At 48.9% G+C, this 18,495-nt stretch overlaps 1 protein-coding gene across 4 annotated transcripts; it reads right to left on the bottom strand.

Moving 5' to 3' along the window:
• Positions 1 to 2,358: 2,358 nt before the first annotated feature.
• On the bottom strand, positions 2,359 to 18,349 carry PABPC4 (poly(A) binding protein cytoplasmic 4). 4 transcript variants are annotated; one of them, XM_081086958.1, is made up of 16 exons: positions 17,509 to 18,193; positions 13,623 to 13,816; positions 12,899 to 13,014; positions 11,559 to 11,698; positions 11,121 to 11,215; positions 10,297 to 10,434; positions 9,414 to 9,509; positions 7,001 to 7,273; positions 6,611 to 6,698; positions 6,346 to 6,465; positions 5,771 to 5,857; positions 5,549 to 5,676; positions 4,243 to 4,336; positions 4,006 to 4,136; positions 3,710 to 3,812; positions 2,359 to 2,675 (listed from the first exon to the last, which is right to left on the bottom strand). In XM_081086958.1, exons 1-15 carry the CDS (start codon positions 17,699 to 17,701, stop codon positions 3,723 to 3,725), a joined length of 1,983 nt encoding a protein of 660 aa, XP_080943084.1. In that variant the 5' UTR covers positions 17,702 to 18,193; the 3' UTR covers positions 2,359 to 2,675; positions 3,710 to 3,722. The 4 variants fall into 4 exon arrangements, with proteins under 4 accessions (XP_080943084.1, XP_080943085.1, XP_080943086.1 ...); XM_081086959.1 differs by having other exon boundaries at positions 6,394 to 6,465; XM_081086960.1 differs by lacking the exon at positions 5,771 to 5,857 and having other exon boundaries at positions 17,509 to 18,349.
• Between the last annotated feature and the right edge of the window lie 146 nt (positions 18,350 to 18,495).

Below are 18,495 nucleotides of genomic sequence, written 5' to 3'. Positions count from 1 at the left end.
CCCTGCTCCCACCTTGGAGCCTAACTCTTGACCTTTCAAACCTAGCTCTGGCCTCAGCACCTCCAGGATGTTTGCCCTCATCTTTCCAGATGGAATGGTTATTCCCGGAAAACCCCAGCCCGACCCTCCTCAGCAATCAATCAGACAACTGCATCACGTGCTCACCAACCAATGGTGAGGCTGTTTCCATAATTCCCTAACTACTCTGGAAATGCCTCATCTAGGGAGCCAAGGCTGAGAGTTTGGGATTCCAACCAAGGTCCCAATAACAGATCTCACCATTGTTCTGGTCTAGGTCCTAGGGAAAAGGACTCTGGGCAGCGCTAGGTTCAATGGCGCCATTAAGTCGTGAGCACCATTCAAACTGCAGGGGTAAAGCCTAAAGACACCGGGTCCCCGCCGCTAAGCGCCCCTACGTAGATCGCGAGCACCTTTCAAACTGTGAGGGTAAAACCCCTGAGACCGGGTCCTGGCCGCCAGGTAGATCGCGAGCACCGTTCAAACTGCGCGGGTAAACCCCGAGACCGGGTCCTGGCCGCCAGGTAGATCGCGAGCACCTTTCAAACTTCACGGGTAAAACCCCATGAGACCCGGCCCTGACCGCCACGTAGATCCCTAGCACCTTTCAAACTGCGCGGGTTTTGAGACCAGGTCCTGACCGCTACGTGCCGCCAGGTAGATCCCGAGCACCTTTCGGGTAAAACTCATAAGAGACAGTGTACTGGCCCCTACGTGCCGCCACGTGAATCCATAGATCGCCAGTACCAAGTACCGAACTGTGCGGGTAAAACTCGTAAGAGACAGCGTCCTGGCCGCTACGTGCCGCCACGTTATCAGTAGATCGCCAGTACCAAGTACCGAACTGCGCGGGTAAAACTCGTAAGAGACAGCATCCCGGCCGCTACGTGCCGCCACGTAGATCCCGAGCACTTTTCGGGTAAAACTCTTAAGAGACAGCGTCCTGGCCGCTTCGTGCCGCCACGTTATCAGTAGATCGCCAGTACCAAGTACCGAACTGCGCGGGTAAAACCCGTGACAGGGCTCTGGCAGCTACCTGCCGCTGCTACGTAAATAGTGAGCACCAAACCGCGGGGGTAAAAACCCCATGAGACCCGGCCCTGACCGCTACGTGCCGCCGCCACGTAGACTGTGCGCACATCCCGGCTGGCCGCTACGTGCCGCCACGTTATCAGTAGATCGCCAGTACCAAGTACCGAACTGCGCGGGTAAAACCCGTGACAGGGCTCTGGCAGCTACCTGCCGCCGCTACGTAAATAGTGAGCACCATTCAAACCGCGGGGGTAAAAACCCCGTGAGACCCGGCCCTGACCGCTACGTGCCGCCGCCACGTAGACTGTGCGCACATCCCGGCTGGCCGCTACGTGCGGCTGCGTGCCACCACGTGCCGCCACGGGCCAACCACAACCTCGGTTCAAGACCGGTGTCACGTTCAAGACCGGTGTCACCGCCACGCAGGCACCCCGCGGTGTCAGCCATCTTGCCGCTGCGTCTTCCGCCGGAAGCCCGCTCCCGGGCCCCGCCCCTAACTCTCTAGCGCAGATGCCTGCACCAACCAGGTTCTGCAGCTGCACGGGTCGGGGCCGGAGGGGCGCAAATAGAAAACGCAAATACATAGCCGCGTTATACACGGTCGGCGTCAGGAAATGGGAGAATCTATTGTACATTGGGTCAGACCTTAAGGAAAAGGGGGAGCCGACCAAAACGGAACATTCCAAGGGATGGGATCACGTGGGTGAAGCCCGAAGGAGAGCCTGCCAAGCTCAAGGAAAGGAAAAAGGGAGGGTTCATGGAGGAAAAGGACACGTAGACTGTTAGCCTTGGCCAATAAGGTTGTTTTAAGGACTAAAGGAATCACAAAACACTTATGATTTGATCAACTGTTTGCTGTTGCCACTCGGACCTATCTTCCCAAGCTTTTCCCGTTGCCAGGGGAAACCCCCAGTTGCAGAATTTGGGAACTGGACATGCTGACCTGCATGCAGGACTGTTGGGAGAGAAAAGGGACTGACAACCCGCCATCAGCACGTCATGGAGGGAGGGACCAGGTTCTGCATATCTCATCATGTCCTTCAGAAACATGCCACCCCTATATCGGATCCAAGGCCAGCTTTGATCAGATGCCTGTTCTCTTAAGTTAAATGGAGCAAATATAAAGTCCTTCCATAACAGAAAGAAATGGGACAATTATGCACACCTAGCTAACCCAAAATAGCCTGCTTATAACTGCAGGAAAGAATAAGCTATACAGAACTTCACTTGACCCTATTTACATCCTAAAATTACTTCCAGTGAAGAGATTTATAGAATAAAACTGTGATCAGAGTACAACACAAGATAGGCAGTTTTATGGAGTTTTTTCTTTATTGAGAAACTTAAAGACTTGGATACATCAAATAAAACCAATTTCTGGGGAAAGATCAAAACCCACAACAGGAAAAAAAAAAAAAAAGTTAACACTGTCTGAGCCGTAGCAGAACCCAGAGAATATATTCTTTTAATTGAAAAATTCTAGGTGCTTCATAATTGACCTTTTGATACAAAATGACCTATTAAATTTGCAATTTGTGGTTCTTAGTGTTGAGGTCCATAGGACAAGCTAGGAAGTCTTCAAACCTTGAGCTGAATTTCATGAGGGGTTATTTGGCTTTTGAATCCTGAAAAGAAAAGCACCAACATAAATAATCAAAAGAACTTCAGAGATTCACTGAAATCTCTGGCTGATAAAAGGTATTACAGAGCAGGGTTTCTCAACCTCAGTGCTCACATTTTGGCCTGGATAAAATTCTGCTGGGGCTATACTGTGCAGTGTAGAATGTTTAGCAGCATCCCTGGCCTATACCCACTAGATGCCAGTGACACATTCCCAGTTATGAGAACCAGAAATGTCTCCTGACATTGACAAATGTCCTCTGAAGGGGCACACCTATTTTAGAGCCACGGACTTTGAGGATAACTAGTCTGTAAACCCTTACACCTCCCCTCCTTGTAAGCCATCCTGTACTCAAAACTTATACTTTCATGGTTCTCTTGCTTAAATTCCAAATGACAAAAGCCAAGGAGCCATGGCTATGTTGAGTCACCCCCAACCATCATACCAGTTCTAGCCCGTACCACCTGCACTTTCCGTGACTGTGCCTCTGCTCATTTGGCTCTCTCCTTGATCAGCCTTTGTCAGAGGTCCTAGTCAAGCTTCACTCACCCAATCCCCTGCAGACAGGGACCATGTTCCCCAAGTCCAGAAGTTGACTGGAACACATGCTGTAACTGTAGTCAGGTGTGTGTCTGTCTCTTCCACTTTGACACCAAGGCCTATGCCTACTGTGTTCCCAGAGCTAAGCAGTGGCTATATACACAGCTGACCCTCACCAATCTCAAACCAGGAGGATGGTCATAGAAATGAGGCTGTGAGATCTGCTTATATTCATCATTATTCCAAACCAAAAATGTGATTAAGAAAATCTGCTTATAACCATCAGGAAAGGATAAGCTATACAAAATTTCTAACTAGGTGCTTATTGAGAAAACTGTTGTTTGCTCCTTATAATTTATAACTGTACTCTTTTCTCCATGTTAACTCATCCAGATGGCAGCATCCCCAAGTTAACTGGCTCTACATATTGTCCCTAATATTTTAGGATGATATTCACAAGTCAAACTATTATAGAAAACAAAAAATAGCCAAACGTACGTTTTTTCCTTGCCTAAGAGGTAGCAGCAGCAACAGTGCCCACCTTCTGGGCAGCTTCTTTCTTGGCATGATGAGCCTGTAGAACTGCCACAGCTTCATCCACCTGTGAGAAATCTCCAGGTGGTCAGTGACATCTAAGCAGAGCCCCTCCACTCCTCCCTGATTACCAGGTCCAGTAGTGACTTCTCCTGGTGCTGCTTTCTCAACTACCCACACCAGAGCGGCCCCTTCTCTCTGCCACATGTGGGGGTCCAAGGCCACCGGTCATCATCCGCAGCTGAGACCACCCTGCTCACCTTGGAGCGGAGAGACTCGGGGGACTCCAGCATGTGCAGCAGCTCGGAGTTGTCGATCTCTAGAAGCATTCCCGTAATCTTTCCAGCCAGGTTCGAATGCATGGTTTGGATGAGAGGGAACAAACGTTCGCCTATGGGAAGATACTCAAGTAAAAACCAAGTTGAATCCCAGAAAAGAGTGGACACTGGTGTCCAGGTCAGTACCAGGCTCTGGCCCCCTCCTGTGCAAGCACGTACCCAGCATCTGCTTCTGTTCCTGGGGGGGTGCTGCGGCCAGCATGGAGGCGGTCAGGGGCTCCTGCCCCTGCACATGGACCGCAGGCTGGGGTGCCTGGGAACCAGGAGAGGCAGCGGGTTAGCACCAAGGAAAAGACACTTGAGGGTGATCAAGAGGGTGACCGTTCAACATCTGAAAGTCTACTATGTGAAAGAGGAGGTGGAGTAGTTGTCCTTGCTGTCAGGAACTAACTGCAGTCTTGAGGGGTAGAGAGTGTGAAGTGAGGAATCGTGGTGTGGGCACAGACACACAGCCAACTACCCTAAGAACAGTATGCTATTGGAAGGGAAATAAAGCAAACCTACAATGCTTGGCAACCATCTATCAAATGATTTTGATTTATTTAAGGTTGTTTACCCAAGGTTACCCAAGAATTCAAAACCTCAATAAAATTTAAAACCTTGTTAATAAGTAAGGTATAGTGAACATGTGTATGTATAGCCTTTTCCTAAAAATTAATTTTTTCCTTTAGAATGAATTCCTAGTAAAGACCAGGTCAAAGGGTATGCATATCAAACCATTTATAATTACATCCCACGTAACCTTTATTGTACCAAATGTTTTTATTTTATCAAATACTTGAGGACTATCAACATGCAAGGTCAATGCCAGTTAGAGCTCTAAAAGTAGGGCCTTGTAGGCAAAAAATATTTCACATAGCATCAAGTTCTGGAGAATATTCAACTTCAAGAGCATGGAGCAGGAGGAAGCAGCTCCTGGATCACAAGACTGGTGTGTCTCCTCCAAGCAAAGTGCTACTGAGCTTTTCAACAAACCAGTTGCAGCATGGCTTGCCTGGGTGTCACAGCTCCAGAGATAGCAAGTTCCATCTTAGACAACCTAATATCTGGGTCCAACTGCCCCACCTCAACTCAACACCTCTGAAGCTGAACTCTGTGACATGAAGTTCTTTCCTGCCTCAATATACTCATTACCTTGCAGAGCAGCTAAGGATCCATTAAGCCATTGGAGGTGAAAGAGAAATGAAAGCTCAATGAGCCGAATGAACACACATATATTGTAAAAAAGAAAGCAGGAAGCACCAGCGGTCTCCTCTGGGGCATATCCAAGCGAACTGTTTCAGGAAGAACACTTTTAAGCCCCTTCTGGCCCGCTAGAGGGCCCCTCAAGGGCAGTGTCACCACACACGACACAGCATCCTGACACAGAGCAGGCATTTAACACCTGTTCAAGGAATCAAAGCAAGGCATCTTTTAAATCGCACGGGAACGAGGGAAATCCTTTAGCGGTGTTTGGTGGACCCACCTGCAGAGGTGGTATGGCAGGGTGAGGGCTGCGGACACTGGAGGCATACTTGTAAGGTGCAACAGCCCGAGGAGCAGCAGCAGCCACAGCAGCGCGAGGTGCTAAGTTCTGCACAGCTGTGGGAACACCTTAGGAAAAGAACAAGTAAAATTAAAGCCCATCAGTCTGGGCAAAGACCCGTCAAATCCCATCTTTCCCCATTCTGTGTGCATCCAATACCACCTCCAGACTGGCAGCTGTCAGTCAGCCCTTGCTGGGCGGCACCAGCCCCACCAAAGTCCATAGCCAAGCGGTCCGGGCACTCAGACCCTACAACAGACCAGCAAATGCACATCAGTGTTGGCAGATGTCCAACTGGCCACGCCCCACAGAAGGAGAAATTCCAAAGTATGTTCAAACACATCACACATGGGGCCTCTACTGCTACTCTCAAGGAACAGCCAACAGATAGCATACAACTCTTTCCACCTTTTGGAATACAGGACATACTCTGTAAAAAAAAGTTTCCTTAACTCTCCCAACTCCACCCAGAAGAACGGGCTGCCTCTAGTCATCCAGCTAACAAACTTCTACCACTAACCTTGTTCACATGGCTCACCAATGAGCAAAGACTCTTAAAGTAACCAGCACTCCTAGAATGAATTGTTTCTCCGCCCCTTTGTACCTACCTAAGCACACAGCTAAGATTACAGAACCAGGACTCAAAGATGAGCCAACAAACTGACCAACCCTGGGCAGAGCCTAGTCCTCCTGATCCCTCCTCCCCAGGCCATGCTTCTCAAGGCCAGTTTGCTCACCGACTCTCTGAGCAGTAGTAGGGAGGCCACGAGAGGCCGGAGCATTACCAGTTGGAGCCAGGTGGCGAAGAGTTGGACGAGGCCCAGACTGGCGAATAGCACTTGGCATTCCTTGGAAGCCTGATGAAACGATAAAAAGTGCACATCAGCAACGAATAATGTGGACCAGAACTTAGGCTGCACCTCAGAGGTGGGGCAAGGAGGAGAGGCAGGGGAGACCAGGATTAAGTATATCCTGTAAACCAATCCGTTTCCCACCACCTACCTTGAGGTCTCCCACCTTGCTGCCAGCGTGGATTAGGTCTCATCTGTGCTAACTGATTAGGTGTGTAATATGGAGGCCTTCCCTGAGCCTGCAAGAGAGAGCACCCAAGCCCTTTTATTTCAAGGACCTGAGTCCACACTAGAGAAGCATCTGATCTCACTACCAGGCCTTGGCTAATTCAGGAAGAGGCTCTCTCTCTACTCCAAAGAAAGGTCAGTTAATGGAGAGTATTTTATTTCGTCCCTGCCACTGTACGTATGACCATGGACAAATCCTTCATTTTATTTGATGCACCCTTCCCTGTCGTTCTAGAACTCCGATATCCCTGACCACTGCAGGAGCCACCGTCAGTGGGCAGGTTCCAGAGCCATGAATGTACAGCAGACCCACCTGTGGAACTGCTGGCACAAAATAGCCACCAGCTGCAGGCTGGAACTGATTTAAGATGGCATTGGCAGGGAGTGCTCTCATTCCGGCCACCCGCTGCATATACTGGTTCGTCAGGTGAGCCTTTCGCTCTTCCTTCCTCTGGGCCAAGGCGACATACAGTGGCTTGGAGCCCACAATGCGTCCATTCATCTCAGTGACTGCTTTGGTAGCCTCTTCAGGAGATGAGAAGCAGACAAAGCCAAACCCTTTGCTTCTCCCATCCTCCAGCATTACCTACAAAAAGGAGACCAGCTTTAGAAAAAAGGTATTCTAAGTTTGGGCAGCTATTAAGACTCAGAAAACCTGGGTTCTGCTGAAAGAGAAATCATGTCTAGGAGGGGGGTTGTTCACCCTGTTCCAGACCAATTGAGTCACAACTTCTAAGGGTAGGACTTAGGCATTTTCTTTGTTAGATTCTAAAGTTCCCAAACACTATGAAATGGCTAATGGTTTAAACCAGGAACTGAAAGATGTTCCATGATATCCAGTAGCACAGCTATCTCTAGGTATCCACAAGAGATCTAGATGGTAATGTCAAGCAATTTAATTGTAGAATTCATCTGCCTAAGAGTTTGGTGAACAAAATTTTAATAAGCTGTTAGCACGCTTAGGATATGCTTTGGAAACACTACATGTGGGAAGGAGTTAAAACCAATGACTGCTATTCAATGGGAGTAACAGCTGAAAAATGACCAGCTGGGAGACAGTTGGATTCTAGTACTGGCTCTGCAACTTCTAAGCTGTACAACATTAACACAACACTTACTTCTCCTCTGAGCCTCAATGTCCATGAGGCAAACAGCTAGAGAGCCACATGTCCACTGGTTCAGGCAGTCTTTTCCCAGCTTGTCTTTCACAAATGGCTTTTCCCCACTTGAAAAGGTTATTTACTATTCCCCCTGGCCTGTCTGTTCACAAGTGCTGGTAGCAATATGAATGTGTGTGGCACCATTTTGTCTTAGCTCACTGCCTGGGGAGCCTCCTTAATGAGAGGACATGGAAGTAAAGGTGTGTATCAACCCAACAACTCTCTACCTATGAAATGGACCAACAAGGTAAGATCAAGATACCCTGATCATGAAAATGGTGCCTATGAAACTTCAAGATATGGTTCTTTTGCTCTCTTCTTGCAAATGACAACTGGACTATTGTGCTGATTAGCATTCCTTGCACTGATGGAGGCCAGTCAAGGGGGTGAGATGACAGAAGGGGCGAGGAACTAGAGAAACCCCACCGGGCAGTCTCTGGTCACCTCTCTGCTATAACTGATGATGACACTCCCAGGTTGTGAGTGACTTAAGCTAAGCACCAGGACAGGGTCACCTAGAGTCTCTACTGGCTCAGCCAGCCTCCTTTCTCATCACCTAGAGGACTTTGTGACACCTGCTGCACCTCTGCTGAGCAGGACTAGAGTCTGCAACAGGCTGTGACCCAAAACTTTCAGATCCTGTCACATTCCTGAAGTGCCAAAACCATAGGTCACCATCCTGATGTAACTAGCATTCTTTTGCTCAAGGACTCAAATTCCTTGGCTTTTATTTATTTATTTATTTTTAATATATTTCTTTATTGATTTAAGAGAGGAAGGAAGAGGAAGAGATAGAAACATCAATGATGAGAGAGTCATTGATTGGCTGCCTTCTGCATGGCCCCCACTGGGGACCAAGCCCGCAGCCCGGGCATGTGCCGTTGGCCGAAATCTAACTCAGGACCTTTCAGTCCCCAGGCCGACGCTCTATCCACTGCACAAAACTGGCTAGAGCAAATTCCTTGACTTTAAAATAGGGTTCACATACTTACCCTGCTAACTCAGTTGATTTGATTATCAAAGAAAAATCAAGCAAATGACTCAAACTGCAAAACATGGGAAAACAAACTTCCCACTCATCTTTCCTTCTTTCTCAGACCAGGATGGAAATTCTCACCCCAGCTCTAAAATCCTCACAATACCTTCGTTCAGGGAGAAAGTGTGGCAGAGCTGTAGAGACAGGCCGCAAGACAAATGAAAAACAACCCGTCTGGATTTCCTCTGCTTTACTGTGGCACCATCTGTCCCCACACTAGCACAAAGCAGCAAAGAATGGGAAAGATTCAGGTGCTCTGGGGGGGTTGGCAGTGAGGGACTCATATTCATCTCCATACCCCAGGACTTGGGAGACAAGACAGCGCAGTAATAACCTAATGAATTGTCATTCTCCAGAGCATACACTCAGATGGCTAATTGAATGCCAGGAGGAATTTGCTAGATTAATGTGGTAGCTACTCTCAGAAATGAACACAATTTAGATCCTATTCCGTCAATGAAACCAATGCCAATAAACTGCTAAATGATTACAACTTCTGTTTTCAATCCGAGAATCTCAGTATAAAATACCTTAGCACTGGTGATGGATCCGAAAGGAGAAAACTCTTTCCTTAACTTCTCATCATCAATGGTGTCATCCAAGTTCTTAATGTAGAGATTCACCCCCTACAGCAGAAGAATCACTGTTACTCTATTTTACCCCCTTCCCCCAATATATTCCGTAAGACAGTGGTTTCTCAAAGTGTAGGCCTCAGACCAGCAGCTGCAGCATCTTTGGGTACTTGTTTGGAATGTAAATTCTCAGGCCAGAATCCAAACTTAATGGGTCTAGCAACCCATGTGTTTGTTTTTATTGATTTTAGAGAGAGGAAGAAAGAAGAGAGAAAGGTCCATCAGCTGCCTCCTGCATGCCCCCTAGCAGGGATTGAGGCCGAAACCCGAGCATATACTCTGACTGGGAATCAAGTGGCAACCTCTCGGTGTATGGGACGCCGCCCAACTGAGCTACACCAGCCAGAGCAGCAATCTGTGTTTTAACAAGCCCTGCAGGGGATTCTGGTGCAGGCTCAAAGTTGAGAAACTACCACTCTAAGATTCTGATAGATAGGAGCACCATGTACTCACCTGCTATCATCTCCTCACAGCTGCTCTGGCTGACCACTCATCCCAGCAGGGCTCTCCTTGCCACCATTCCAAACAAATGCATATCATTTAAATAAAAGGAACCACATAACTAAGACTGAGGCTTGTGGAACAGAGTCCCTAAAGGAATAAATTAATCTCTTTGGTCCCTGTTCTAGAATTGCTGCTATATCTGGTAGGCATATCCTTTTAAGCCTGATGATGGTGAGCAGGCTCCAAGTCCCCAAGAAAGTCTGTTAAATATCTGGGTGCTCTGCCAACACACATAGTAAATTCCTTGTTGGTAGGCTGTGCCAAGACCACCTCTCACCTGATATCGACTAATTCTCTCTTGCTTCAGTTGTTCAAATTTCCGTTTTAACTCAGCCTGCCGTTCCACTTTCTTCTGTGCACGGCCTACAAAAATGACTTTCCCACTGATTTCTTTTCCATTCATCTCTTCCACAGCCTAAAGAAGAAATAAATATGCATCTTTAAAACAGGATGCAGAGGCATGGGGCCTTGCTCTGGAGATCTGTAAGACCCACCAAATATTCCGAGAAAGAAATCTTCCCTATAGGGCTAAAAACTAACTTCACTCTGTCTCTGAAGTCAGCTAAGCAAATTCAAACTTCCTCATCAATAAAACGGGGTTAATATCTAGATGGGTTATTGGCCCAGATAACATAGGGGGGGGGGAATAGCACAGTTGTATAAATACAAGCATAGAAGACACGAGCCTGGCTTGATCATTGGGCTGTCATCAGATTCAGTTCTTTTGTGGGTACTAAGTGATACATGTCAAGGGCCTAGAATGTATCTGATACTACACCCACAGGTAGCTAACGTCCTAGTATCAAATCACAAACTCTCTGGCCCATAGTTCCCTTGCCTATGAATGGGAACAAACACCTGTCCTATTCCAACCTGCAAGGCCAAAGAGCTAAGGTGACAGGTATGTGCCAAGTGCTTTGAAAACAGTTAACTGATACATTAACATGTAAAACCCCTTAAGAAGGCCATTCCAGAGCACAGTAACTGTACATCACTACTAGACTCTTAGATATTCCAGCTCCACTCTATGTGTTACCAAGGCCCTAGCTGCATTCTGGAGCCTTCCTATAAAATTTTCCCCGACCCTGGTGGTACTCTCACCTTATTGGCATCCTCGTGTTTTTCGTAACTCACGAAGCCAAAGCCTTTGGATTTCCCAGTGGGATCTCTCATCACCTTGACACTTAAGGTCTTACCTATTACCAAAGGACAGAACTATTAGTAACACCATCGGTATCACAGTTCAAGGAGCCCACTTGAAGCAAACTCTTGCTGAACCCAGATGGACTACTAAGAAAAAGACACCGTGCCTGGCCTTCTAATTCTGACCAAGCTGCTGAGATGGCCTTGGAGCTTGGACGAGGTAGAGTAAAGCCAAGAGCTGAGGCCTGGAATCTATTCTTAGCTACCCTGTGACCTTTGTTATAGAAGGTGTTTTACTTCTGGGTCTAGGTGCCCTCTTCTCTTCACTGAAAACAGATGAAGTCCAGGTCTGGTGGACTATGAAAGAGGGCACATGGGCCAAAGGACCTGACTCACCAAACTGGCTGAACAGCTCTTTCAGACTCTCATCATCCACCTCTTCCCCAAAGTTTTTGATATACACATTAGTGAACTCCTTGGCTTTGGCCCCAAGCTCGGCTTCCCGCTCTTTTCGAGACTTGAATCTGCCCACAAACCTAAAAGGAACCCATGAAAAACAGTGATCATCCAGAGGAACAAACCATGATTTCCAGGGACCCAAAGGAATGCAGGTTAAAGGCTGACAGGAGAAGTTAAAACACAAGTCCCAGCCCAACCACCAAGAAAGCAAGCTCAGAGATGCCCAACTCCCCGCAGAAAGAAAAAGAAGTAGGACTGCCCTGCAGGGACCAGCCCAGGGCTCCTGGCTCACACCAGGCTACTCCTACCACATCACACTGCCTTCGTGAAGAAACCTGATGACCAAGCTTTTTAAACGTCCATTTCTGTGCATCTATGTAAATGCATAGAAAAGGTCTGGAAGGATACAAACCAAACTGTTAACAGTGGTTAATCTGAGCAGTGAAATTGCTGGCATGGACTACCTTTAATTTTTCACTTTATTCATTTCATTGTTGTTTACACTTAATAGGAATGTATCCATACATTGAATATCTTTAAGTTTCCCTCTAGTGATATCTTTGGGCACATACACATTATCAATGCAACCCATCCCCTGGTCTGCTCAACAACGCAGAGGACAGAAATAATCTTTGTTTATTATAGCCAAGACTTATTGTCTCTTCTCCTCTCCTCTCCTCTCAATGGCTTAGCTAAGATCTCCATGTCTCCATTCTGCAATAACCACACCAAAGCAACAAGGTCTATTATAAATAGTGTCTTCTGCGACGGGATGAGATTTTTTTATTGTAACCAAATTAAGTATTACTGTGGAGCCAGCCTGTGTTAAAAGGCTACCGAGTCATAAATTAGCCAAGTGGAGATCCGGGGACAATTTGGCAAGTGACCCCAGGGACAGACCAAGGTCACATGGCTAATATACAGCTCCTGGTTAGTCCAGGGCCCTCTCCACTCTGCCGCTGGCCAAGACCCCTGCTCTGAGTGGGCTTAGAGCTGTTTTCCAGCCAGCCCAGGTGCCAATGATCATAAAACCCAGACATGTGCTTTTAAGGGAGAGGCGGCAGGCAGGCCATGGCTTGGGCAGGAAGCCCACCTTTGGTGAGTCACAAGGCTGCCATGGCTCAGCAGGGAGACTCACCAGCCCAGGAGTGGAGAGGTAGGAGCAGGCCACACTTGGGCCGAGAGAACCAGGAGCCGCCTTGTGTGTGTCAGTTAATACCGAGGTGGGGCCATGGCTGGCTCATGCGATGGCTGTTGCTCCGGACTGGGACACTCACACTTTGCGGTCATTGAGGAGCATGCCGTTCATCTTCTCGATGGCCTTGTCTGCAGCCTCTTGGGTCTCGAAGTGAACGAAGGCGTAACCCTTAGAGCCGTTCTCGTCACACACCACCTGTCAAAGACCAGGCAGGCCACGTGAGTGCCACTGGACAGTCCGGAGATTCAAGAACCACATGGTCTCTTACTCAGGGTCTCCCATGTCTGAGGCTTTTAGCCTACCCCGGGGCAAACTGCAGGAGGCTACAGCAGTTAAGGTTTTTCTAACCCTCACTACAGCATCAGGCACTCAGTAATGTTCCATTTACAAATGGTAGCCATGTAAACAACCACCACACAAGTTGTTAGCAATTCTCCACATAAACAGGTGCAGAGAAAATGAAGGTGAGTTTATGCTTCTAAAATGACTACACACAGCTTCCTGGAAACCACAGGCACTGCTCTGGGTTCCGCCCCCAACAGAAACCTTTTCATGCTTTCCAAAGTTAGAAGACAGGAAGGATATTTCAGGCAGAGGGAAGAACAAAGACACAAAAGCACCTGCTAGTTATGCTAGGTTGTGGCACGAGATTATCTACAGGGAACATTTAGGCTTAAGAGCCATTTCCAGAATTTTGAAAATTTACATGCCCTGGCACCCAAAACCCAGGCAGTTTCCCATTTAGTATTTATCTTGTTTTCAGAATAAAGTTATTCTGCTGCAATTATTTAATCAGTGTTTACCTTGCAGGACAGAATGTTTCCAAACGCAGAAAAAGTATCATAAAGTGCCTTGTTATCTATAGATTTGTCCAAGTTCTTGATGAAGACATTTCCCACACCCGATTTTCTCAAAGAGGGATCCCTTTGAGACCACATGATGCGGATTGGCTTTCCCTTAATCACATCAAAGTTCATAGTATCCAAGGCCCGCTCAGCTGCAAGAGAAACACATTTCAGTCGAGGATATAAAACACCTCACGTAGGTAACTGCCACTATCCCAGGAATAGGTAACTCCTGGACTTTTCAAGGTAATAACTGATAAAAGGCAACTCTTACAATTAAAGGGTATCAGATGCCTCTAGCCTGTGTTGCTACTGAGGGTAAAATAACTTCTAGCCAAGTAATCTACTTCATGGCTGAAGACTCAACCCCTCTGGGTCTGCATCCTTGTTGGGTGCTGGGTCAGGAATTAGGCAAGATCATCTAAATGGCCTTACGGCACCAGGATCAAATGATAACACAGTAGTGGGGGATTTGTTCCAAAACGCCACCACCCCCAGCGGATGCCTGAAACCACGGATGGCACCAAACCTTATATATGTTTTTTCCTATACATACATACCTATGACAAAATTTAATTTATAAATTAGGTAAGAAACTAGCAGTAACTAGTAATAAAATGAAGCAATTTTCACAATACACTGTAATGAAAGTTATATGGTGGTCTGTCTCAAAATATCTTATTGTACTATACTCAACTTTTCACTTAAATGAAGCACTTTCCAGTTCTCTCTGGCATATCTGAATTTCCCGTATCACTACTCTAGTGCTTTGGGGCCATTATCAAGTAAAATAAGGGTTACTTGAGCACAAGCACTGCACTACTGCAGTCGATCTGGTAACGGAGACAGCTACTAAGTGAGTTGACCAACTGGCGGGTAGTGTGCAGAGCATGGATATGCTGGACAAAGGATAACCTGTCCTGGGCAGGATGGCGGGAGAGCTCATCACGCTACTCAGAATAGCGTGCAACTTAAAACTTATGGATTATTTCTGGAATTTTCCATTTAATATTTTTGGACCACGGTTGACCAGAGGTAACTGAAAACATAGAAAGCAAAACAGGAAATAAGGGGGGGACTACTGTACCTCCTATTTGATTAAGTTTTTTATCACTTATAAAAGACATTGCAGCCTATCACTCACAGTGACAGGTGGGACAAATGAAATTATCCACTTTATAAAATTAACAAACTTATGTTCAGGGTGGCTAAATGATGCAGCTAACTAGTGATTAAGAAACTAACACCCACCTGGGCAGCCCGCGTGGCTCAGTGGTTGATAACTGACCTATGAACCAGGAAGTCATAGGTTCGATTCCCAGGCCAGGGCACATGCCTGGGTTGTGGGCACATGCCTGGGTTATGGGCTTGATCCCCAGTATGGGGCATGCAGGAGGCAGCTGATCAATGATTCTCATTACTGATGTTTCTCTCTCTCTCTCTCTCTTTCCCTTCCTCCCTAAAATCAATAAAAATGTATTAAAAAAAGAAAGAAACTAACACCATTGTCTAACCATTATGAAGCTAACACAGAATAATACAGAATTAACAAAACTGTGAGCAAGTGATTGGGACTGAAAATGTGCTATCCCTGTTTCAGCCCCGTTTCTTATATTCTCAGTTTCTGAGAACAGAAATTGATTCAGATAAAAAGCCTCAATCACCAAAATGATAAATATTCATGGTCACACATAGAAATGTTCTTTGTATTGCGAGACAAGAAAGATAAAACTGCAGCATCTTTCTGCCTAAGTAGACAGTGCACGTAGACAGCGCATGTAGGCCCTGCACCTGGTGGTTTCCAGGCCTTCAAATGCTTCGGTGTCCAAACAAATTCTCCATCCAAGGCCTTGGTTCCTTAGCTTCCCACCAAATCCATGTGTGCACCATGGAGACCATTTAAAGGACCAGAAGCTAAAATTTATCATCACATGCAGTCAGGAGTAATTCTCTTTGCTCGTAGTAACAAGGACCAGGGCTGGTGGCCATTTACCCTGATTTATGCAATGATAGTATTACCCAGGAATGTCCTCCATAAAGGAATGGGGGGGTGGGGAGGTTTTCTGCCTCAAGGCACCGTCTCACTTTAAAAGGGGACAAAATTCCCTAACAGCCCCTCCCCAAGCTGAGCTGCCCAGCCAGCCAACAAGTATCCCCGCCCCCCCAACCTCCCACCCCCCACCCAACCACCTTTTCCCGTCTTCCTTAGGTGAGGGGAGGAGGTCAGGAAGTAGGAGATAGGGCAACCCCAAACCAGGAAAGGTCCAGGCACAGGGGAGTTTGCTTGTGATGACCAGCTGAGACAGAAAGCCTGGGACCCCCCAATTTGTGTTGTTTCATTAATTAGCAGAGAAGGAACCCATTTCAACACGGCTCCTCTTCTATTTCCAGACGGTGCTGCAGAAGGCAAGTCAGCTTAGCCTGACAAATGGGGCTGCACTTATTTATAGCAGGGAGAGGGCCTGCAGAGCTATGTGTTGGCAGACAACACTGACCAATGGCTTCTGCTACTATAAGTGACAGGACTTTTGTTCAGAAGCGTCAAGAAGGCAGGCAACAGCCAACACACCCACTCCTCCCACCTAAAAAGGCCACACTCAGCTACCTTCTTTGTGCCTGTGGCCAGACACAAGCCAGCTCAGGGCACACTGAATTGACGGGAGCAGCGCCTTGTGTATCCCAACCAGTCCTAGCCTCTGGCCTCAGCTGCATCCTGGCAAGTGGCATTCTCTGTGCTTCACAGGCAGCACACCAAGTGGGGACAATAATAGGGACCTGGAGACCCTTTGCCACAGAAGGGCTCGTTTCTCCTGGTAATGATCTCTACAGTTGTTCCTTGCTAATCCAGAGTCACGTGCAGCCCCTGATTAGGTTTCCTCAGGCCTGGCCATGGCCACCACGCCTGCGGCATACCTCCCCACGCCGCTGCTCCACGCTAAGGCCCAGTGTGGGTTCACGGAGCACTGCCCTGGCAGGCGGAGCTTGGCCTCCGACCTTCTGCTGTCCCTTCTCCTTCTCAGGAGCCCTACCGTCTATAGTCTTCAGATGGGATGAAATAAAGGGTTTTGACAAGTGTAAAGCGGCTGTTCACAGGTGAAATGATAATCCCCATCAGCCAGCAATTTCCGTAGCCGTGCTTCCCCAGGCTACCTTGAGATCCATTCTCCACAGACCAGGCCTCCTCCAGACAGAACTCCCCCACACCAGCTGCAAACACCCCGATCAGGGAGCTGGCCTGGCACGCGAGGCTCTGGTGGTGCGAACTCAAGTGCCTGCTCAAATTTAACGCAGAGATGCATCTCCCTGCTTCCTACCTGCCTGGAAAGATGCCTATCGGCACAAAAATCAAACCGATTCTCAGTCCAGGGGGTAAAGGTAGGAGGAGAAGGGGCCGCGGTTCTGCAACCTCAAATTTCTGCAGCAATTGTATTTCAATGGTGCTTGCTGGCAGGCCTGTGAGGGCACCTGCCCACGATCACTCACCAGCCAGGGGCTCTAACACACCAGCTCCACTGGACCACACGCACCTGGGAGCGTGGTGACTCCCCCCCTCCCCCCCAGACCATTTTAGTCTCCTTGGGCTCCAACCCCTCCGCCGCCACCGATTAGCCCAAGGTCACCCGGTGAGCAAGTGGTGGGAACCGGACTGAAACTCTGGCCATCGGATGCCAGGATCCCACGTTCTGCGCCCCTGCATCCCGGCTCCCCACATGGCTGCTGGGGCCTCGGTGCTGTCTGCGGTCGCGGGGCCCCCTCCACGGGGGCAGGGACCTGCCTGGGGGATGGATGGCTCCTAGGCCCCCGCCCCCCGGATCCCGGGAATCTGCGGGCAGCTCCCACTCACCGTCGGCCGGCTGCTGGAAGTTGACGTAGGCATAGCCCAGGGAGCGGCGGGTGATCATGTCGCGGCAGACCCGGATGGACAGCACAGGCCCCGCAGGGCTGAACTTTTCATACAGCATGGCCTCGGTGACGTCCGAGTGCAGGTCGCCCACGTACAGGGAGGCCATGGGGTAGCTGCTGGCGGCAGCGTTCATCTCCCCAGCCCCCACGACCCCAAGCCCCGCCAGGACTCCTTACGAGGACCGCACCGGACAAAAGGGGATCTTCCCGGAGCGGGGCCCGCGCCGCGGCTCACAGGTGGCAGCGCTGGCGTAGGCTCGGCGGCGGGAGGCACCGAGCAGGTCGGGGGCGGCTGGCTCGCTCGCTCGCGACTGCGGGGCCGCAGACAAAAGGCTCTCAAAAAACAATATGGCCCTCCCGGGGAGTTTGTAATCTCCAGCTCCCAATTTCCAAAATAGATGTGTTAATAAAAGGGGGACTTCCCTCCCAATTACAAAGATTCTCCAGGAGCCAGGCAAGCGGCGCCCACGCGGCCTCCGGGGTACGCGTTTCTCGTTAAATATAGGCCTCGGGCGGCTGGCGGTTTAAGATTACAGCAGCCGGGGACGAGGGATGCAAAATATTTGTCGGTGTCGGCGCGGCAAGCCTGGGGGGCCGAGCGCGCAGCCGCCTTCACGCCGGGCCGCGAAGGGCAGCGCGGACACGTGGTGCGCGGGGCGGACGGCGCGGGGGGCGGGGGCGCGGGGCTGCCACGCGGCGCGGGCGGCGGCGGCGGCGGCGCGGAGGCGCGTGGACGCGGGCGGCTCACCACCGGACCGACAGACAGGGACCGACGGACGCCCAGGTGCGGCGGCGGCGGCGGCGGGCAGGCCGGAAGCGTGCACAAGTGACTTCCCCGCGGGTTCTCCGAGGAGGATTCGCTTTTTCTTTCTCTCTTTTATTTTTCTTTTTTTTTTTCAGATTTTAGAGCGTTTTCGAGTTTTTTTTT

This window comes from Myotis nattereri, assembly GCF_964212035.1.
Source record: "Myotis nattereri genome assembly, chromosome: 3".
NCBI lineage: Eukaryota > Metazoa > Chordata > Mammalia > Chiroptera > Vespertilionidae > Myotis > Myotis nattereri.
The sequence above is the reverse complement of the archived record's forward strand: the minus strand, read 5'-3'. Positions and strand labels throughout refer to the sequence as shown.